This window comes from Neodiprion fabricii, chromosome 5 (assembly GCF_021155785.1).
Source record: "Neodiprion fabricii isolate iyNeoFabr1 chromosome 5, iyNeoFabr1.1, whole genome shotgun sequence".
NCBI classification, from domain to species: Eukaryota; Metazoa; Arthropoda; class Insecta; order Hymenoptera; family Diprionidae; genus Neodiprion; species Neodiprion fabricii.
In genome coordinates this window covers 23,865,949-23,890,525 of record NC_060243.1, presented here as the reverse complement: position 1 = coordinate 23,890,525, position 24,577 = coordinate 23,865,949, and the positions used below count along the sequence as shown (strand labels likewise).

The 24,577-nt window shown below is 40.8% G+C and overlaps 1 protein-coding gene across 1 annotated transcript in view; it reads right to left on the bottom strand.

The window, feature by feature from the left end:
- The window catches only part of LOC124182358 (semaphorin-2A), a 272,031-nt gene extending 247,699 nt beyond the window's left edge, over positions 1–24,332 (bottom strand). The window contains exons 1-2 of the mRNA XM_046569506.1: positions 23,459–24,332; positions 7,825–8,037 (exon numbers count right to left, since the gene is read on the bottom strand). Of these exons, the coding sequence (XP_046425462.1) occupies positions 7,825–7,866 (42 nt within the window). The 5' untranslated portion in view covers positions 7,867–8,037; positions 23,459–24,332. The remainder of the gene's footprint in view (positions 1–7,824; positions 8,038–23,458) is intronic.
- Positions 24,333–24,577: the final 245 nt, after the last annotated feature.

Genomic DNA, 24,577 nt, shown 5'->3' with positions numbered 1-24,577 from the left:
TGAAATGAAAAATGTAATTTTCTCATAAAAAACAAAAAACAGCCAAATCACCCCTTGACATGCCTTACTTTGGAGCGTAGTTTTACTTCCTTGAAATGCCTAATGGCAAATAAAGAAAAATATACCTGTCGCTTAGTTTTTAATTTACTGTAACATATTACAAAAGATATCAAATCGGAGGGATCGACCTGGCATACCTTCCTTGTTAGTGAAATAAATTGATATTACGATTGGTATAAGCGATAAAAAAAAAAAAAACAAACTTACTCACCATACTTCATAAGTTTAAGAAAACGTGTATGAGTGAAAAATCAAGTGAACGTGATCTTTCGCATAACGTTGAGCGTTCATCTTTCCCAGAATCTTTCTTTCAACCTAAAAAAACTTTTCCGGGGGTGCCATGATGGAAAATCGTAAATAACTTTTTTCTCAAACACCCTGATACACTGAGAGAAATTTTTAGTTCCCGTTACCGCTCAGTCCTTAACTATTTTCATTTTTTACCACAATCGAAAAATATAGTTCTAACTAGAAAATGAAAATTAGTTTTCTAGCTGTTACCGGAAAGTCTAGCATCCGTTGCTATTCTTCTTCATTACGATCACCGTTACTGTATTTTCCTGCAACTGTTGCGAAAATTTAATGCTCGTGCAACGATAAATTGACGTTAAAGCTTTGTTCAACTAAAAAAGTAGAGTAAACCTCAGAAACTGATTTTGCGTTGCAATTACCAAAAAAGGATCGACGATAGCGCAAAATGGTTAAGCGTACCTCGTTTTTCGTAATTCCAACAATATTCGAACAGTTTTTTCAACGATACCTGTTTTACCGAATTCTTCTAGTTACTGTAACGAATGAAATTTTTCTCCGTGTACGTACGTATTTCCCACATAATTTTCCTCCATGCACACGAAGGACACGCAGGCCCAGACTAATCGTCAATTACACATCCCGAGTGTCGGCAACGGTGCAGGTCACAACGGACGCAACGTCACCGGATGTACAATGGCATCGGACGTCTCGATCGCTATTCCGCATTCACGTATCAGCGACTCGTTCATGCTACGTAACGAGACACGCATTCTACACCATGGTGTACACCGTACACACGGATATGAATACGGAGATAAGTTGGGGAGATTGTGTATTATAGATAGAAGCACGCACCTAGGTCCGATCGTGAGGGGCTCTCATCGACCGAGGTGGTATCAACCTGTCAGCCTTCGCTTCGTTACTCAATCATTTTTTCATTCACCACTGTGACAACCTTTTTCCGCGTCGTCCACGAATCGTGATCAGGCACTTCAGATCTTATGCAGTAATACTTTTCGCTACGAGAGGTCAGAAAGAAAAAAAAAAAAAACTCTTCTGTTTTCGTTTAATCGATTCATTGCCACGAAGATCGGTTCATCTCTCACTCGCAGATCAATGTCTCCAACTTCTACAGTATAATGAATTTTACGCTTGATTAGTTTTTCCATTTGTGTCGTATCGATGCACTTTGATACTTATATGTAAATATTTCTAGCTTATATTAAAAAACTAATACCATGAGTTGGATAAAACTGAACTTTCATTCACAAATATGGTTGGATTTAACATTTTTGTGTGGATATTGAGTAAAAAAAAAGTACATCATATTTTATAGTTTCATGGTTGAAGGATGGCAGCACTTCCCTTTGAGATTCAATGCAAGGCAACTTCTTTTTTTTTCATTTTTGTCTCTCAATCTGCTTTGCTTAAAAAAGTATTGTCAGGTGTTACCGAATTTTTGAATAATTTTATGCAAGCATTGTCAGCATAGAATATTACTTTCAGTTTCATATTTATACCTACTACAGCGAACTGTATTTTTTTGGAAGTAGTTTTCTACGAACCCCTTTTTAGTAAGAGACTCGATTCTTTCGCCTTGGTTACCTAAGTTTCACCGAAATACGTGGAATATGAATCTTCTATAGCAATTCTCTTCAAATAAGAATGCATTTTTCACCTTTACATCAAAGTTTGAAATGCTATTTTGATGTTTTTTACGATTTTAAAACGTGCACTAAACGTGATAATGTTCCCATTTTTCATTTAAAAAATTTCAAAACTTGCAGTGCTAACGTATTGTGTACAGAATTGTGACATTCACGCGTGCTATCAATCGCGACGAAACATTTTTCTAATCCATTTAAATCACATTTTGGTATAAAACTTGAATTTTTTATTTACAAAACATGCATAAAAAGCACAGAGTACACAAATGGACTCGATAAAGTGTTCATTATATCGGATCAATGATAAAATTTAATGTGTAAGAAATTTTGCTTCCAATATACGCGTAAAGTAATCAAAAATAATTGAGTCGGGTTGTTTTATTTCAGTTACAAACGATAATTGCAAAGTTTGATGCAATTGAATTTAACTTTTTTGGTATTACCGGATATATATATGTATATATATCACCGCGAGTGACCTTAAACAGAACTTTTTCCAACTATCGGATAATATTCTTCAACATTTATTAAATGTATAAAATAAAAGAGATCCATAAAGCTGTTGCATTTTGTTTATACCGCGAGCTCTGAACGATAAAAGCTACGGATTTTCATTAACTCGCAACGAAATTCACTCCCTCTCAACACGCGTGCAATAACATTAACGTCACGCGGCGTGAAAATGTGCTATAAAGCCCGTGAATAATTACAATCGCAAGCGTAATCGGGAGGAAAAATGGAACCCGGTTTCGGCTCGGGTGAAAAGGAAAAAGAGGAGGTATCAGAAGCGCCGGCACATTTGGCTGTGTCAATTTCTGCAGGGGAAGAGCCGTGGAAGTTTCCTTTGTCTCTCGGTTAAATTCTGTGAGAAGAGAGCGTGAGCGCGTGAAGCAAGTGTCTCGTCGTTAGCGAGGGCGTTTACCGTGCAGGGTACAGCAGCCGCGAAACGGGATAATATTCTCAAACGTTCTCGACATGACGAAGTATGAATTAAACCCGTCAGTTCCAGCCCTCAGCCGGTAACATGTGCCATGCAAATTCCGGGAATGGATTCACGAGTGCTCGAATATCGAGCCTGATCTAGAACACTCTGGATAGGGTGTGAGATTCGACAAGGATAGAATTCCAACACGCGAGGAATGTAGTTTGGTACATTAGAATACAAAATTCGATTTACAAAACAGCCTTACGGAATGCAAATTACAATGTAGGAGATATGTGCTTTGAGCTGCCGAGACGATGAACAGAATAATACGATTCATCTCAAAAAAATTACAGGGGATCAAAAATTTGAGTGATATTATAGAACGGTTTGAATTTAAAGTCTGAATTGCAGATAGTTTCACAGATATTAAATTCCCCGAGGAAAGATAACACAAGAGTTGAAGCTTCGATAATACAAAAACTTGAATTTTCCCAATCCCAAGAGTTCCAAGTTGGGAAATGAAAAACAATTCACCAATTTAAACGTGACGACCGTGAGAGAAAATCTACCACAATGTTATACTTGAGAATATTTCGAGAAACAAATTCCAGAATTTCTCGATTAAATATGTCAGAGTGGCTTTTTTTTTAATTTTTCGCTTCGTCAACGCAAGTATGAACCCAACACTGATCACATTTCGATTCATGTAGTTTATTTTCTTCATATTAGATTCTTTCACGGGTAAATTTTATTTTAATTTTCCGTCCCTCATTAACTCTGCAGTAAAATTTTTCAACCGGCACTAGTATTACCATTACAGTCCTCGGAGAATAAAAACACAGTGTAGATACTCCATAGACTCTACTCTCCATCCACCCACTCGACGACGCCTCGTACGTCGGTAGCAACCATAACCCTTTGGTGCCAGAGCTATTTGCTCCCGCTACCCCTACTCGAGCGGTAAACAAAACCCGCGAAACGGGGCCGGGACACAAAACAAGGCGACACCCGCGCCCATCTCGTTCCATGGGATCCGTACACAGCCAAGCCGAACACGTAGATGTATTATGTCTGCCACGTGAACCAGACCCTCGCCTCCACCCTGTGCACATTCGCCATACAGTGTACCCACCGAGCTCCGAGCCCCCCAAGCACCGAAAGCTGGTCTCCAGTCAAGGGCGACAGGCACCCGCACAACGGAAATGCGTTATCTAATTTGTTTGCTCTTACAGTGGGGCTGAAAAGATCCACCTCGGAAATAGTTGCGATAAGGTTAGCTTGTTTTCGAAAGGGCCTTCTAACGAATCCGTTGTCTTAATTTCAAACTAGCCTCGCTGGGCTGCGTCCACGCCGATTGGAAAGGATATTATGACATTCAACTGAAATTATGACCTTCCACCACAGTTGAAAACGACATTATGACGTTGAAGCTCAATTGGAATCGATGTCATGACATTCCATCGTAAATGGAAACTATATCGTGACATTTCGGATCAATTGGAAACGACGTTATGATATTCTACTTAATTATGAGTTTTCACCTCAATTGTAAACGACATTATGACTGTGCAGCTTAATTGGAATCGATGCTAGGGCATTCCACCTCAACTCGTAACGATATTATGACACTCCAGCACAATTAGAAACGATATTATGACATCAATTGAGGGTAGGATACACCAAAAGACGAGAGTTTTGTCGAGAAATATAAAGAGTCGTATGCTGATACAAAATATGGTCCTCAAACGTGTGATTACAAGTGTGAAATCATCACAATGGAAGGACGTTTTTGAAATACGAACATTTCTGTGAGTGTGTTACGTGCTGTTTTGCTCGAGTATTGTTCAAAATAGCTTGAATTGTTCAAAGCTTCCAATTATTGCATTAATATCAAACACTCCGTACACGTTATTCAATTTGCAGGGAGTACGTTACAAAAATTTAAATGTGGAAGTGCTATTACATATATTTTCTGATTTTCAGTCGGAAGTTCTTTTTCTTCGCAGAATTTAACAAGAAATTCTACATTAAAATATTTGCGGTGGTGAATGCGCACTAAAGTTAGTTGTTCTGATTCATAGGGAAGTCATATGAAGCATCTATCGGTACTAAAATCACTTTTAACTGTTACAATATAACTGCTCTACACTATTCATCCCGTGCATCGTACGTGCCGAACAGCGGCTGCATCAGCGATGCACGATACGTATTTCAGCAAGTTTCATATTATAGTACAAAGTTTGAAATCGATACTTGCAAGAGATAAAAGACGCGATCGAGTCTTCATGCTCCAACGGAACTTAAACTGCAGTTTAAAAATTTGTAGACAAAAATAAGTTCTGTGTTGATTTGGACGATTTCTAAAGACAACACAAAAATGTGAACAGGATATTGATGCAGGGTTGAAGAAAGCGCGGCTTTTATACCGATTAATAGTCTTTTCACAAATTTCATTTTACGTAATATTTACAGCCACAACCGTGCACACTATGAGGATTCCTCTTTTTCAAAGACATTTTCAACTGTTGAAAAAGTAAATAAATAAATAAATAAATAAATAAAAAACTAAAAATAAACGTTCAAAAATATATGTTCTGTTCTTCGCGAGTGTTTTGATTTAACATGAAAAAAAAAAAACAGCTGACCAGCGTATTTCAACCATCGAAAAAAAAATCGTACGTGTGGGATCCCTTAAGCCCTTGGAATCCTGTTGCTACAAACAGAGGTTGTACCTAAATAAATGTTTACAGAAACTGATATCAGTGGCACGATTCCTCCGGTAACAGGTGATACGAAATGCGTCCGGGGAAGTTGAGCAGCTCTCGTTAACCGTCAACAAGGAGTGAAACGATAGTTGTTTTGCAAAGTGGACATTCCCCGCATCTTCGTTCCGCAAGAGAATCTGACTGCAGTGCAGCGACGAATGGCTCGGATTCCGATTTCATTCCACGGTGGCGAGCGGGCGGTTCGTACTTATTTTGCATATTCCGCATGCATCATATTCACTTCCCAATCCGTACGCTCACGTTCCCCGATGGCTTTCTATGCGGTCATTTCGTACGTTCATCCATATGCATGTATATTTTTCATTCCCTGCATACACGTGCGATTTGTCGCTCAGGCTCGTCGTCCGGAAATGAAAAACGTAAAAATACATATACGCGGTAAATTTTTCCCAAAACGAGTAGGTATCGATCTTCCCCCACAACGGTGCGTGCCAACTTAATTAGGTACGTGGGGAGATTCGGTGACTCGGTTTTCGACTGTATTATAAAACGAAACTGATTAATTACACACCGTAATCTGCACTTCGCACCCAACTTTGTAAACGTTAAATATCAATTATTTCAAACGCAGCATTCCGTACGAAAATATTACGCGTCAAAGCGAAAGCCGCGAGGGTAACGTGCGCAAAACGTTATGAAAAATGTCGAATTAACGTTGTGAGTGAGTGTTGCAAAATGCGAGGGTCCTGTGCTGGAGAGTTTGCGCACTGAACCGAACAAACTGAGAGTTTGTATTGTTTGATCTTTTTTTAGCTCGCATTTTCATTTTCCGTTTTATTTTCTTTTTTTTTTTGCTTTGCAAATGCACGTACCACTGCGTTTTATTTATTTATTTATTTTTTTTTCTATCATTGAATCACCGGATTCAATTTACCGCGCGATAAAATCTCCCGTTCTTCTAGGCATCTGATTCGAATAAACAGGAGGGAGGATTTGACGGCTGCTGGGGGGGGGGGGGGAAGGGGAGCACGAGTTTGTATTAAAAAAAAAAAAAAAAAAAAAAGCACTAGCGCGGGAACAAATCAGGGGAAACGTTTGTAAAGTCGAGTTAAATCTTTCCGCGCGTACGAATTTTTGCACAACTGCTTCAATCACGGATAACTCGGGAGACTTGCAAATTCGGTTCGTTAATCGATAGCTCCGTGCATTTAATTCTATTTTTTTTTATAGAATAATATTTCAGGTGGTATTTGTGAATCGAGCGTTCGATGAAACGCCGCAAGGAACATCCGCGTGTGAGAATGACGGTGAATGTTTTTTTTTCTGTGTTCTTCTTCTAGACGTTAGGGGGAGGTTATTAAATAAATTCAAAGGTTATCCATTGGAAAGTATCGAGCCTTGGCGGTCCGCTCGTAAAATGGAGGTTTGGCTTTGGTTAAGAGTGTGGGCGTGTTACGGGGTAGTTCATGGAACTGGAGGGTTACTTTAGCCCCATACTCAGCGGTATATCGGGGCGAGGATCACGCGTACCCTCGTCTGAATACTGATTCTCCACCGAGGACGCATACATTACGCGAGGATAAAAGGATATTTGCATCTTGATGGACCACGCGGAGTGCATTTGACATTCTTCCTTATGCACTCAGCGTTCCGGTTATCGTCCTTGCTTTTTTCATCATTCATTCGCCTACCGCAGCTCTCTTGTTTATTGCCCGAATGTCGGCGAGACCATTCACGAAACTCTGATGACTCTTCATTGCCAATTATTTCCTTCTCAATATACATACCGGCAAAGAACCAAACCGGATACCATAAATTTAACCAACGATTTGCAGTGTAATTCGACGAACATTTCAAAGCTCGTGCTAAGATGATCGATGCGCTGCGAGAGTGAAATGAAAGCTTCATTCCACTGCTCAGACATTTGATGTAGAATTAAGTAAATTTCGCCCACTTCATTTTTACCCATCCAGGATACAGTAATTATGTAATAATGATAGCTAGTAATAATTCGAGTTGGCTTTTTCTTTTTATTGCCGTAGGCAAAGTCAGATGTTCGTTTATTGTACTCGCAGGCTGAATTCATTGTTAATTATATCGCGACGCGATAACCAAGATTATTTAGAGAACCAATCGGGTAAATGGTGTAACGATTCATTTGTTATTGAAAAATATTGATTATAATTCAACTTACCATTTTCGAAGTTCGTCTTCGCATTCGAGGACGGTGAGACATCGAACAGTTTGCTACGATGAGATGCGTTTAAGCTTCGGTATCTCGCTCAAGCCGATACCAGAAAACCACACACTTCACTAATACAAGTCACTTAACGTCACTCAACACCTAAATCGTGATTCTGCCGTACCTCCATAGCAGCGAGACGAAAACGAACCGCAATTGTCATTCCTGGAAGCAGAAAAACAAATAAACCTTATTATCCTATTTTCCAAATTCGGTAGACGTATTTTTCAGTGATCTTACGTGTTTTTTACTTAATCTATGCTGTGAAGCAGAAATTATACCAATTACCAGATACCTGAATGTCATTGAATTCAGTGAGCTTATATCAAATATCCATAGCAATCTTAGATTAAACATTTATGTCTTGTAAAGAAAATGCATAACTTTCGTTTCCACTGTGAGTTAAAAAATCTGTCAGTGAAGTGGTACAAAAGTAATTTCAAATAAAATTTTCAACGAATTCACTCGTGTGTTTGAAAAGACACCAAAAATACTAACCCTGCCCTATATAAAAAAAAAACCTGGATTTTTCTCCGAAAATATTATGGAAAATCCAACGAATTAGAGATAATAAATTTGATCGAAGTATGTTACACGTGTGTGTCTAAAATTTCCGAAGATCATCCTGAGGGAACGTCTACGTTCTCGGGAATGAAATGATTTACTCAAAGCTGTCACGCGTTTAAGTCACGGCTGCAGTCCCATTTCGCTTCTCCGCATATGATGTAAAAGATTGAAACAATAAACCAAGTTGTTACGCGGGGTGAAATAATAACAATAATAATAATAATAATAAAGAAAACAGGAAAAAAAACAGTTAAAAAGTAGTGGAAGAAGTATAAGAATATATAATAAGAGAAGGGGAAGCGAGGAGAAAAAAAAGATATAAAAGCTCGGCTTGGGTTCCGCCCTTCGGGTGCGCGGAAGGCGCGGGGAAAGCTTCACTTTCGTTGTAAACACGGACTCGCAGCAGTCACGTGCTTTTGTGCACCGCGTGTGATGGGAGTGGAGAATTTTACGAGTAAAGCGAGGTTCGCCGACTTCCCAGAAGCTCTCGCTTCTGGCACCTCGACGGTGTCTCGTCGCATTGTTCAGCAGCACAAATGCCAGACGTCCTGGCTTTTGAAAAATATTCGTATTTCACGGTTGGATATTCGCTGCATTCCCTGCACCCTGCAGGATTCTGTCACGTGAACAGGGGTTGGACTCCGTTGCGTTTTGCCTGCAGGCGATACGAAATAAACTCATCCAGATATGTACGGACAAGTTCCAAACGTCTTTTGAAACATTCTCCAACACCGATTGTCAACATACGCCACAGCTACGAGCTAAGTATTACCAAAAGTAATCGGTTTTTGATTTGATCGATTATTTCTACTCGATTAATCGAGTATAATCGATTATTTTAGTACCTCAAAATCGGTTTTTGTTTTTTACCCTCGTGAACGATGCGATGCATTGTCAACTCATGCGATTAAAGTATTAACTTATTGTTGTATTATTTGATGTAACGAGTGAAAGATGAATGGATATTTTCACATGAAATTGAAAAATATTTTGAATGAAACTGTAAATTATCAAAAAACTTGTCCGCTATTAAGACAACAGATTGAAATTTACGAAATTTTGGTTTCATACGCACCGTTCCAAGAAAATATGAAATAATCGAAACATCGATTAATTTTCACCGATTTAATCGAGTCGTGTTCGATTGTTTTTTTTTTGGACCCGATTAATCGATGCATCGATTATTTTTAGCTTAATGGCCATCGCTAACTTTGGGCTGAATCGGCAATCCGGCCAAACGGGTTCCGTTTATCTCACCGTATTAAATCGGCTTACTTCACTGAGAAATAATCGTTTATTGAGCGCCCGGAAGGTAATTTTGTTATCGCCAACTTACCTTGGCCATGTGACTGACCTAGCTCGCGAATTTGTTGTGGCACCGGGTCGTTTCGTTCGTTTATCAAGGTCTTCCGGCAATCGAGGGGAGCAAAATTCTGAGTAAGAATTTGGCAAGTTTTCCAAAAAAAAGAGTGGTGATTATAAAGAACGATACACTTAGAAAAATTTGATTTGTTACAGTAACTAGCAGAATTCAATAAAACAGGTATCGTTGAAAAAACCGTTTGATTATTGTTGGAATTACGAAAAACGGGTTACACCTAACAATTTTGCGCTATCGTCGATCCAGTTTTGGTAATTGCAACGCAAAATCAGTTTCTGAGGTTTACTCTACGTTCTTAGTTGAATAAGGCTTGAACGTCAATTTATTGTTGCACAATATAAGCATTAAATTTTCGCAACAGTTGGAAGCAAATATAGCAACGGTGATCGTAACGAGAAAGAATAGTAACGGATGCTAGACTTTCCGGTAACAGCTAGAAAACTAATTTTCATTTTCTACCCAGAACTATATTTTTCGATTGTGGTAAGAAATGAAAATATTTAAGGACCGAGCGGTAACCGGAACTAAAAATTTCTCTGAGTGTACGTTTGTTATCCGAATTGCTCATCCTTGTTCGACCCTCGCACTTCGACTTATCCACGTTCACTGTACGCTACACAAAATTCACTTCATGACGATGTGTACACACGGTATATAAATGGAGAACTTCTCGACACTCTCTGCGCGAGTCGCGACGCACGAATGAATCGGTGACCGCAGCCGGCGTGTCAACATCTCAATCAGATGTGTTTCTATCTAACGATAAGATGGCACTCGGCGCGAGAATTTGAACTTTGACCAAGCTCGGCTGCATTGATTTAGCTCTTTTAAGAAGTGAATTAATTCTATCTTGCCACCATTCACATGTTTCGATTTTCAACTGGTTATTTGTAATCGGAACTGAATTTGAGCGGATTATAAATGAACAAAGATATTTGTGACTGATCTCTACCCACCACCACACTGCTTAGCTTACTCTCGTCTAATGGTCGTTTGGTTGAATCAAGACTGATCAAAGCAATGATTCCAACGCTGATTTGCCTCTTTACCGAAAATGGGACGCTTGAAAAAGACCTCTGATGACTTGTTGAAATATAAATTTGACTGGGAGGAAAAAGCAGAGCTCTGCTTTCTCAAATCTCATTTCCAAACTTCAAATAATAAGAACCTTACCGAATTATTAAAAGTATGAAATAACGCTAACCACTGACTAGAAATCTTTTCGATGCACTGAATGAGATTTTACGGTCAGAGCCTTTCGAAAATGAGAACCACTCGTTATTTCAACTCTTCATCAATTCAACTATCCGGAGTGTTGTTCGTTCTGAAAATAGATCAATCAGAATTTTGACCATTCCAACTGATGAGATTTGTTTAATTAGCCAATCTGAAATATCATCATTGAGAACTTTGAATCGCTTTAAAATGACAATTGCTTTTCTGGTTTGCAGTCAGGCATAGAAGAGGAATTGAAGTATAAGAATATACAATATTTCGACAAAAAACAAAAATTGTTCGGTGAGAATTGGGTCAAAACGAAGACGCAGATTCTGCACGGAAACTTTCGACTGAAAGTCCAAGCTTAATTTGGGGGAATAAAAAATTCTACCAAGGTTTATTAATGATTCCGTTCACTGCAGGCAGCGAGGAGTTAGTGTCATTATAATGCGAGATACATAACGGAGGATTTAGTGAAATGCTGTCGGGGAATCTCTATGATACCTGATGCCGAGTTACATCAGCATGGCTCTCGCACCCTTAACAACACTTCAATTAGTTCTGGCTTAACAGCTTTAAGTTTCCCGGCGACTCGTGACCGGCATGTCAGAGAATTATTATTAAACGACCGACCCAAATGTCTTATCGGACTTTTGCAAACTTCTACGACCGAACTAATTAGCCCTAAAAACCTTCGGTAACAGCTAATCACAAAGTTGCCAAGGAACCGCCATTTTTTCATCGTAAAATTCGGAAACAGGGGATGTGTTTTATATATATATATATAATATATTACATATATACATGTCTGGCAGCGATCCCAAAGTTCGCCATTCGCAAACACACATGTACGAGGTATTCCACGTTAACGCAAGAAATGATTTTCCATCACGATTTTTTTATTTCGTTCAGAATCAGCATCAATAGCACTCTGGATTATTTCGGATTTTTTTTCGCCAACCATTGTTTTTTTTACAAATTTTCAAAAGTCAAAACGGAACGATATTTTTGAAAATATCGAAAAAATTCTATAAAATTCTTTAATCAAAGACGATCATTTTAGACAAATACGTGAGTGAAGGGCATTTTTTTTTTCATGTATATTTGACTAATTTCAGACGGAATAAAAATTCCTAAATCTCCTTTATTTGATATTTTTAACGGTAATTATTCATTTCTATTGGATCTGAAATAATTCAAGAGTGTTATTTAGAGTCGGAACAATCGTGGAAAAATTATAAACCAAATCGAAAATGGTGAAGGAAAATCATGCATCGAGTTAGCGTTGACCTCGTATGTACAACTTATCGAGTGTTATGATTCAAATTTGGAATCACCACGACATGCTTCAAATTCTGTGACTGTGAAGCAGACTAACAGAGTTAGCTCGTTCAATAAATGCTCAACCATGTACCTAATCGTTTGTTAAAAGGAGTGTGACAATTTTCATACACTAATGGTACAGACTACAATATCTATGAAAATCGTGTTTCGATAAAAACAGAATTGTATTTCACGCTAGAAAATCTCTCGAGATATTCAAAAATAAAATACGCTGATTATGAGTAAAAAAAAAAAAAGCCTGCCTGACGTGAACGATTGCTGATTGTATTATGTTGCGAACAACGAGGATCCAGAACGATCAGATATTGGTCCAAGAAGGGAGTTAAAGACGTAATTTTCCATTGGAAACATCACGTGAAATTTCCGTCGAGTTACCTGAAATATTCCCGTTGAGATTATCGTAACTTGGTAATAATTCGGTAGCGGAAATTAATTTAAGAGCTTATTAAAGGTCCGCTCTCTCTCTCTCTCTCGCTATAAAGCATATTCCTGCAACAGTTCCTGGAAGCTACCGAGGGCAGTTATACGGCCTAATGTGTTTGCACGAGGAGTAAGTAAATGAAATACTGCTGCAGCATTTGCAGCACAAACGAGCTAGAGAACTCTAAAGGAGCTGGAGGAGTTAATAGCCAACTTTCTTGGCTGCCTTGGCAGAGCCTGACTTATACCGAGGTATATCAGCTGGATACTTCGAGGAGTGTTTAGTCGCTAGTGAATTTAAAGCGATGCATTTTGGCAGCCAGACTTGAGCGTCTCCTCAAGTATTATAAATTCAAAACCTCGATGTCAGCCTGCGAAACGAATTATAAAATACTTCTTTGCAAAACGGTTCGTCTCGCCTTTCGACTCTCGGTAATCGTGCGATGCGGCAGGACAAACTTTCCGCGACAACGTTCATCGAATGCGTATGCACAGGTAGCGTGAACCTATAACACATGAAAAATTCTCATCCGAGGTATTGTTTCCCGCGAGTGCAATTAAGGGGGCAATTATGGTTGCCGTTGCGCCGCTGCGGCGAGGTATTGTTTGAATTTTTGACGATGGTAATTACATAATTACGCAAGGTATACCCTTCGTCCTGGTAGAAGGACCTACTTTAATGATTACGCCCGGCAGCATGCTGATTTCAAAAAGTCATTAACGTCCCTAATGGCCAGTCGACTGCGATATTTCAAAACGAGCTTTTGAACATTTCCACGTGTAGTCGATTCCGGATTAATTGTTATCCAGTCTTTCACCCTTACGATTTGTCCCGATGTCGCTCTTCGGAATGGTAAAAAAAAAACACACAAAAAAAACAAAAAAAAGAACTGAAGGATTGCAAGGCAATATCTGAATCCCATTAGCTACAAACTCGAGCCGCATCATATCCTAAACGACTGAAAGCTTTGCGGTCCTTGCTGCGAGCCATATATTGTGGATTTATCGGAAGCCCCAATCCATCAATTCTGTTCGATGTATGGCCACCGTCAATCCAGGTAACCCTCGGCTAATTCGACTAGCTCCAGCTTCTGACCGGGCTTCCATTCTCCGTCATGGCCATGGTATAAACACAACTGATCGGAATTAATGACCCTCACTTGATGACGGAATTCACAGGTGATAGCTCATCCACGTTTTAATCAGGTCGTATCAGAGGATCTGTACTTCAGAATCAAGTTTTTGTTACGAAGTGATATTACAAACATGGCAATTGAACGCACTTTCGTAGTTGGAATTTTAATTAATTGAACCGTCAGGCCTTGAAATTTTAAACTGATCTTCTGTGTCCTGTTTCGAAGTTACACAATCTTACAGTTTCTGGATTTTGGTTCGCTCTCTCAACGATTTTTGAGAAGATGCTCGTTTCACCACCGGTATAAAAAATTGTTGAAACTTTATCGATAGAAAAAATTTTCCAACGACAATGATTTTACATTGATATAGCAGAACCAATTTGAAATCAATTTTAGTCAGGTTGGAATTGAAAGGGCACCAAATCATTATAAATCACAAGGGGCAACAACAGGGAAGTGAAGAAAAAAAAATTCGCATGACATTTTTGCTACGGACATAAATAAAAATTCGAGGAAAGCGAAGCAGTGCCAAAGAGTGACGTCGAGAGTTGGTTCGAATACCGAATCCTTTAGCACACGCGTTGGTATATATGTATATATATATATATATATGTGTGTGTGTATACATATAGATCCAGGCGCCAAGCGGTGAGAAATTTATATTCTCCATTTCCCTCGTGCAGAGCAAATCTCGGATCTAAAGCGGATACGGAAGTGATAAATAATTGCCCGAAGCCGTGGTAACAAAAGCCAGGCGGGTACCTCCTAGGCGTGTACAAAGGTTTGTAGTTACAAGGGTAGAGAAAGAACCGGGATCCAAGGACGTCGAGCAACTCGTCAAATAACATCCAGCTCCGTGCCTTCGGGACGTGAATGCCAAGTAATATCGTTTTGAGCGGGTGGATACACTGTGCAGAGAAGGGGGAAAAGAGGTAATCAAATGATGCCTTATAAGCTGCAAGGTCCATATCCCCGGGCGGTCTCCCGGTCCTCCAGGAGATAAAAGGCATATACACGAGGAGTGAACGCGATGCGGCTGAACTTGCGGCATAGAGACGGGAATAGAAGCCGGAGGAAAACATTACCGAGGGGGGAGGAAGATTTCTAGCCGGGCAAAGAGACGCTCGCGCCTTTTTCCCTGCCTGCCCGGTGGAGCTTTACCGGGACGAAGGACACCTCGCGGATGCTCCTTTCTCCTCATCCCTTATTTCATCAAGCCTCTGTCTCCTTCTGGTTCACTCTATTTTTTTCTCATGGTCTTCCTGTCTTCCCGAAATATGAATCATTCCCGATCTCGGAACGACGACAAAGCATTCACATAAAACGAGCCTCCAAGGATCAAATGAATAAAGACTATTTTTTCGTCGATAAAAATTTTTCGGTCAGCGGTGATACCGAAGGGTTACGATATTTTTACCTGCTAGTAGCAGGCTGTTTTCATTTTTCGTGATTTTAATTGGATCTAATCGCATGATCGAGGAGGGATGCATGTCCGGTATCTGCAGCTTCCAGAAGCGTACTGTTCAATCGAGAAATTCGATCTTTCGTCATCTTTGTTTTACTTACATACTGTTGCAAACAACGATTTCTCCGTAACTATCGATCACTTCTTGACTGATAATACCTGGGTCTTAAATAACCTCACTGAACGTATCCTGGCCTAACCTACATTCATTTCTCGATTTTTAACACCTGACTCAAACCTTTTCCATTTTTCAATTCATTTCTATGATACCTGTAAATTCCTTGTAATTAAACACAAATTTCGAGGTCATAGTAAAAATAGGTACGTATAATTAGCTTAGAAGAAACGAATCAATCAATTTAGAAAAAAGATCAAACACTTTCACTGAGAAAGAAATGAAGAACAAAAAATTACCAATAGAAAAAAGTTCTTTATCGAGATTTGAGTACGGATCACAAGATCTCCGTGCCAAATATTCTGTCTTTCTTACTGAATTTTTTTGCCTCTCCAACTTTATAAATCGAATTTCTGATGTTTTTGAAATTGATTTGCTCACATCTCCCTGGCCAAATGCACATTCATTCTAAATCAAGGCTACATCTGATTTTGTCTTTTTTCAACGAATTCACTTCCTACATTTCATTGCAATCAATCATAGCTGTTTATATTAACAATGATTTCACTGATTAAACGATCGTTAGAGTTTGAATAGAAATATTTCCCTAACGAGATTTGATTTAGCTTAGCACAATGTACGCTTGTTTATAATTAATTTTTATTTTCTCCACTTTCGTTGGCTTGAAACTTCATTGGTGGTGTGGAGAGAAGTTATTGTCAGACCAATTTGTGTAGGAGGTGGGAGAAAAGAAAAAAAGAAAAAATGATATGAGTAATTTCACAGAAAACGCTACTGATTGCGGGACAAAAGTAGACGGAAATGAATAAATGAATGAATAAAATATTGTGAAACGTCGGTAACGGTGGGAACAGGAATTGTCTTTCGTGTCGGGCAACTTTTGCCGGAGGAGTTATTCTCCAGCCGATCATCGCTTCCCTATAAATCACAACGGTCAATACACGTATAAGCCCCAAGCAGCCCTTCCCCTATACGAACCGACACCATCACCCACCAAATTCTTACAGACGACCTTTTTACGCCCACACTCATCCGAACAAAAGTGCGTACAGTTTACCGCCGTTCCACATCTATTTTAAGGTTACTGCAATCGATGGGATATTATGGATGGCAAGAGGCGATAAGTCACATTTGTAAATGGTAGCTAGTAGAAGAATATTGAATTCTTTATGGATAAAAATCGATGTATACATTGCATTTGGTGTCTCGAACGAATAATACGATGGATACTTGTCGGACAGTTTGAATCAATTTTGAAATCCGCCTTTGACTCGAATCGTCCGGTGAATGCTCAACCTGATTGAGAAAAGCTCTCTTTAGATAGTCGAAACGGATTCAGAAGAGAACATTCGGTTCCTGATCAAAGACACACAAAAGGTAGACCCTGAAGGTGACCAACAAAGATCGAGAACAATCCTCACCCAGACAATGTTAAGTATGACACCAGTCGGCTTTAATTTATTAGTCGACTGAACAAACAGTCGTTAATTACATAATCGAGCAAATCTTTGAATGGCTTTCTCCGCGCCCTTTAGAATCACTATACATTCAAGTCCTTTGCCTTCGTGTAGATTGAGTCGCTAAACAGGTTCGATAATGTAGTTGATTATCTGATGACTTTAACGTCTCACGTCCAGGAATAACGATAATTTCGTATTGGTTCGTTACAAACATTTCAACGATATTCCAGTTTTCAATTATTTATTGCGTCTTGTTTTAATTTCCTTCGTACTAAGAAAAAAAAAAAAAAAAATTTCTTCTGTTTCAACATGTGAACCGCATTTCAGCTAAAGTTCCACCCCCATTTTTACACACACAATATGCTTTTGTAAACCGGAGTGATTTGGGAAACACTTAAATCCCACTTGATATAGCGACGGAATGACCATCCGAGAACGCCAGAGAGAAAGAAGCGAAAAGCACAAAAACTTTTATATTACATTCTTTATTGAGCAACGTACCTCGTAACTTAGGTACAGAGAGTTGGTAAAGTTGTGGAGAGAAGGGACCTCGAGGGTCAACCTTCTCGGAGGTTCGGTATAAAGCGCGAGGACACCAAACCCTCGAGGACATCCATGCCCAGGGGCGAGGACTGGTCTTCCCTTACAGGACACACCGCGAGTCCTTAGCGCGCATTGAGTTTCGCCTCTGAGACATATAATAGACGCGCGATGCAGGCGTGGGGCATATATACTTTACAATATCAATCATAGCTTGCAATAAAGGGGACCTCGCAGGTTCGTTGCTAAGATACAGAACCGGTTAATGGCACTATTACCCGCGCCGAGTTAAGCTTAGCTACAGGGGAACGTCGCCTGAACCTGCTACCAGCTGTGACTTATAACGTATCATAGCCGGACCACCTCGAGCCGTGTGTCAAACTGAAATACACGTTCAATAATACAGGTGATTTATTGACGTAGCGCCGCAAGTCTGCTCCGACATGTTCGCCGCGATTCCTTCAATCCGACAGTCTTTCAACTACCAGTCTATCCTTTACATAAACTCGAGAAATCTTGACTAAGATCACTTGTTCAACGTCCTTATTGCTCTTCAAAGGAAGTAGATACCTATCCAGGTATGCGTTCAGCTTGAACTCGGTCGAAGCAAATCTTCTCTGGAATAGACCGTTTGATTCCTGTAATTATATACACGTTCGCAATGTAATCTTTTTTATTTTCACGTTCAAATCGGTTTACGAATCGTAGTAACGTGGCCTAAATGGCTAAACGTAATACGATTGGGAGGCGAAAAACGTCGTTGAATTCGGTATGTCGTTAGTAGGTACACGAAACGAAAAACGAATCGGTCTACTTTGTAGAAGGTGACCTAAAATAAATACGCATTTGGTGGAATATTTCGTGGGAAAACTACTGCGTAGGTATAACTGAATTATTGAGCTTCGCGAAACGCTTTTCTATTATAATTCAGGATTATAGAAGTTCGGCTAGCTGCATGTTAGTACGACTATACGTACGCTCATACAGGCGGTTCTCACCCAGAATGAAAATTAAACCTGGTGTTGAGTTGGTATGCGAAGAATTTTTTTAATTTCCTTTTACCCTCATACCACGCACAAAATTAATTTTACTCGAGTAATTGAAGTGGAAGGGTAATTTTGTGTGGAGAGTACGGTGTGCATACGAATGTCAGCCGCCTTTTAACTTGAATTCCTACTGACGCGCATATCCTGTTTTTAAGAAAGTCATCTGAAACTTTTCTCACAATGACGAGCTTTTGTTACCAAAGAAATCGGCAACGCGTTCATCCGTTTGTGAGACCTCGACACCTGTTTCAAAGATTTTTTTCCGTCCCCTCGTAGAATCACGTCACTTACATCCAAAACCAATTCTCATATCCGTTACGAATGACCAAACCATACGGAAGTATTTTCCAATAATTTAGGTTAAGTGTACCACTTTTTTTGCGTGTGAAAAAAACATCGACGTTATTGAAATTGTTTCGATTTCAGTGTATTGAATACCTGATGAACAAAATTACCCTGAAAATCTGTAAATATCGTAAGCATAATATTCTTCAATCGCGACAAGATGAATCCGTCGGGAAAAATATGACCAACATTTATCAGAGATGCGGTTTCCACTGCCTGACGATGCGGACAATTTCCTCATCCAATTTGTGATCAAATGTCTGTTGAACGGCAGTCAAACGAACGAACGAACGGTGAAAAATAAACAACATCCTAGTTTAATGTACCGGCACTGACCGAGTGGCGAGATTTAATTGTAAATTGCTGAAAATATATTCCACGGTAGTTGTGAGTACAAAAAGTAATTGCACCGGTCAGAGGCAGAAGATGCGTATTGCATGGAAATCACAGGGTTGGAGGAACAATATCGACAGAGAATCACGAGGAGCGATTGTGCCCGTTGTGCGTTGTTCATTTGCACGTGTGCTACTTGAAAAGTAATTACCCAGTTGTCATCAACACGCAGCCACGTTACGCAGATACTGCTTGGAGAGACGGGGAGATAAGAGACACAGAGAGAAAAAGAGAGAGAGAGAGAGGGCGAGAGTGAAAGAGAAAAAGGGGCGGGAGAAACGTAACGCGGAGGTTCGATATCCCGGGTAAAAACAGGGTGGAGGCAAACCCGGGGGGTGGCTCTTCATTATTTTTCAATACACCGGTAAAGTTATCTCCTAACAGGCATCTACGCCGGCTGCACGTCTCCTCGCTTCACTTTCCACTAACTTTTTCTTCTCTTACCCTCGCGTTCCTTCGCAGACTGTTTCAACTCTCGTTCCTTATCGCTCTTTCCGGCCATCTCCAGCCTTCCTGATCATCTGGCTGGAATCATCGGGCGAACCAAGAAGGTACGCGGAGGCCAAAATCGCGTCCAATGATCATTTTAACGCCAATACATGATCAACTCCACTATCGGAGGTAAAACCTTTCGGCGTGCGAGTCATCGTACTTTGCGTATGCATGGGTGTATTATTATTTGCACTACTGGGTAAATATTTGAGGCGTACACTTTGATGTTATGGGTAGTTGAGCACGTTGGCAAGCCAACTCTGCACTTTATTCACTGATATACATATATAATATGTATATATATATATTATATATGTACACTCTCTCTTTCACTGCTTCTCCTCCTCCTCCTCTGATTACGGTGTTTTCAATCAAAACACTCCGGTTTGTTTTCGGTAGGGATTGTCCGGCCAAGATTGACGGTAGATAACTAATATCCCTGTCAGTCCTGAGTGGAGGATGGTTCGGAGTGGAATCGGCGACCCTATTAGCGTCCATACACAGGGTTCGGCCATAACTGATCCCTCTGTTATGTGCGCGGCATCAAAGAGTCTTACTTTCGATCAAGTCTCGCTCGAAGGTTCGTTACTGCAAGGGCCGATACACGTATCGCTAGAATCACGAGAAAAGATCTTAAGCTGGTATAATGCTCGAGGATCGAACGGCCATCTCGCTGGAGCTTAGTGCCTTGTTTACACCAAATATTTGTCACGAAAGAGCGTCGCGAACAACGATGACGCGGGGGATTGTTCTCAACCCGGATTAATTTCATAAATTTAGTATCAAACGAGGATCGGTACACGGTGGGATCTCAGTGGAAGGTACAGGATGTCGATGTCAATTACACACGCGTCGATTCGACAACCAGAAGCTCCAGTTCTGCCCGAGGCGAGTGCTTGCGAACAGACACCTCAAAGAAGAGAATGCGCGGAAGTGAAATTGCCCGGGACAATTGGAATCGTGGAGAAATTTGAGACAGATCCGATTCACCGGCATGTGGTCAACCCAACGACCGAGGATGAAAAATCGTGCTTCCGTGTTCCTCGCCTGCTGGCGGATAAAAAGCACAAGAAGAAACGACGTCGCGTTCGAGTAGCTGCGTAAACCACGAACTCCGCGTCACGCGTTTCTCAGTTGACAAATGTGCTTGTTTCCATGCCATTTGATGCGAAGTTGAGTATCAAGTGGAACTGGAGTAACCGTGTTTCTTCTACTTTTGGTTCGTCTTCCCTTTCTTCTCTGTATCCAGTTTTTCACCCTCTGACCTCGTTGCTTTTCTCCGGGATAGGTGCCTTGATCAGAGCGATTCGATCCTGGACGTTGAAAAAGAAAACAACAAATCCTAGGGAATACACGATTGCGTTGGTTCGTCTAACGAGACGACAACCATCGAGTTTTGTCTCCCTCACGACTCACCTGAGGAATGAGAAATTACCCTGCGATGGTGAAGAGGTGTCTTTGTGACTCGAGCTGGGCATGAAATCGATTCGACGGCCGGGTGTGCAAGAGGAGTCGATACGGTCGTTTCTTTTTCAGCCTTTCTATTTTCTTATTTCGCTCGCGTCTCTTTCCCGTTTTCGCTTCTCCATTATTCGACGTTTCCTGGATCGATATACAGCCGATACGTAACGCCGCGTCATATTGTTCGCCGAGACAATTAGTCTTTGGAGTTTAAGTATCTTCCGTTCGGTCGATCAGCGAGCCAGCGAAAAGCATCGGCAATCGAATCTCACAATGATCGAGATAAGGAAGCAGTCGAATCGCTGGGCAGAAGCGAGTACGAGAGGAACAGAAAAGAGAATTAAAAATAACAACAATGATGGCAAAGAAAATCGGAAAAACGAAACCCCCGACGCCTTTGTTCGCCTCACAAAGCCGGAATCTTTAATATGCCGCGTATCATTTGAAGCAACAGCTTGCCTGACAGAAACCCATTGCCGAGAACGATCGCGTTTCGATGCTCACCTAATTGCCAGAAAATCAGAAATCAATAGTCTCTCCGCCTATCGCTTCGCGGTGACAGCGTGAGGTACGCGAATAATAAAAATACGGAAGGTAAAAAAAGGTGAAACGGTATGGTAATAATGGAAACTCGCATCAACCTGTCGCCAATTCTTCCATCTCGAGGGAATACGCGAACAAATCTGACAGCCGGACGCGCACCGCCAATTTGAGGTAAAATTCAGCAATATTCATGAATCCGTAACTTCTGGATGTCAAAAATTGTCCCAGCTTGAAAATTCGACTTTAATATTCCGAATATCCCGAACGTAATTTGCTAAGTACGTTTCGTTGTTCTTCTCTTTATTTAAACCGAATACTTTTCAACAAGACGACCGTCATCAGATCTGGTAAAATGCGGTCTGGATAATAGTCGATTTAGTTCAGTGCGCGCGCCATCTGAAAAATGATGAAATTCTTCAATCTTCCAATAGTTCGCAAAATAAATTTTATTTTAGAGAATAGTTCCTGTGATAATTCAATCTCTTCCACACTCTGTGCAATAACGATCAACAATAAGTCCTAAAAACACTATTCTCGGCTCTATGATAGTCTGTCGCTTAACCCAGCGTTGATAGACATTGGACTCTGTAACAATCTCCTCACTGATCGGACGCTTGTCCACAACGGAGTGATCATAATTACCGATCATGGCTCGAATGATCGAGTCGTCGCATGTTCCTTAATATCACCGAGAGTCCAATTCTTTCAAGAACAAATTACCATGCCGCCGGCTATCATTACACGAGGCGAAAATCCTCATTGAATATCTCAAGAATCTCAAAAAGTCGGAATGAGCAAACTTTCCAATCAATAGACGGAATTTCATCTCCTTGTTTCTTCTTCGCGGAAACGGATGCGAAGTAACACCTGGCATGATGGATTTTACATCCGTTTGCACGGCGGTTTTTCAAGTGTATGACTGTTAAGTGCAGAAACAGTCGTGTTGTGTGTACATAAAATAGTGATGCGAGTCGCTAGGATGGAACGCGGATAGAGAGAAATTATTTTAAAAGCCCCTGGGCTTGCTCCACGCACATACTTTCATGTCCCCGTTTCACTTTCGGAAAAGAGAACGCGCGAAACGCTAAAAAGGATGGAACGAACAAGAATTCAAAAAGAAAAAAAAGAAAACATTTCTCACAATTATAAACGGATGTCTCTTTTTGGGTCTCTCTGTTTCTATTTCACTCGAGGAAGAATGCGAAAATTGTGCTACTCGCTATTTGTGACTCACTATTTTCTTTCAACCGAACCTGAAACGAATTTTCTTTACAGAGAAATTTAACGTGTTCACGTTTTAATGATCAACGTATCGTTTGTTTCTACTGTCACTTTCGTCACCGGTCATTGGGACATGAAATTCGGTTAGAAAACAGACTCGTACCAGTTTTGATTCCAAAAAAAATTTTAAGCCACTGGAAACCTATCAACGAACGTTACTGTACGCATTGAAAGCACTGCTCCTAATCCAATGAACTGCGCATTGACGCCAAAAGCTGCAGGCTGGATCGCGTCCGTAAATTTGTTAGCAAATTGCATCAGATTTCAGGGTACTCTACAGGATATTAGCGTGTAACGTGGCAAAGTAGATTGATGCGTACATCGTATGACGTATAGAGCGTACGTAGGGTATACTAACCTCAGAATTAGCGTTTCCAATAAATATCCATGGTCCTTTGCTTCCGGGGTCGCAGGGTTGACGAAATATGAATAATATAGGGGAAGGGAATAATAGTGTTTTAATTATACTTCATCGATCGACATCCCCGGGTTGAAAAAGAGCGTGATTAATTTACCCGAAAGCCTAATTAACGTCACTATACCGACACTGTGGCACAATGTTGTCCCCGCATAATCCCGAATCTAGGGAACGACTAACACAACCGACCGACTGACTGCAGAATGACTCCGCACAACTCGTCCAAGTATCTGCACAGCGTAATTAAACACAACAGCGGCTGGCCGCGCGGTTCCCGCACGTATTCTCACAACAAACCATCAAACCCACCCCGATGGCGGTGGTAAAATAAAAAGAAGAAGAAGAAGAAGAAGAAACCAACACAAAAGCACAAACACGCGCGCACAGCAATAAGCAAACGAAAAACAATCCCTTCACCAATCCTCGCAGCAAAACGGTCTTCTCATCGTTGCGGAGAAAGAGCCTCGATCAGATTCACAATAAATCGAATAACCGCAGGCGCGGAATTTTCCCGTAGTGAAAATTCGTCCAAAAGTCACAGATCTCGATTCATCGAGCCGCCACGCTCTCTTCGAGAGCGTCAAAAGATGCGGGGGCTGCGATTATGGCCAGATGGTGGGATGTAAACAGCATCATGATCGGGGACCGATTCGCGATCAACGATCTTACTGACCAGGCGGCTCGAGACGGGGAATTAGCAGTTTTCACTCACGGCGTGGAATGGCTCGAGGGGATGCGAATAGCGGTGGCTGAAAAAAAAATCTACGTCCGCGTATATGCGATGCAGTTTTATAGGCGCGGTAGACCCGCTGCTTGCAGGTCGACCCGGTGACTGAGGCCTCGGGGAAAGGGGCCGGGTTCCAACCCCACGTCCATCCATCCGCCCACGCAACGCGCCAGCGCAGATCGCCCGGCTTACCAGCCGAAACCTTGTCTCGCCGGCTACGCCGCGGGACTCGAAACCAGCTGCACCACCACCCTCCGCATCGGCTAGGCTGTAACTGTCCTCTTATCATAACCGCGGAGGATATTCTCTTGTCGCAATTCGTATCGCAGTAC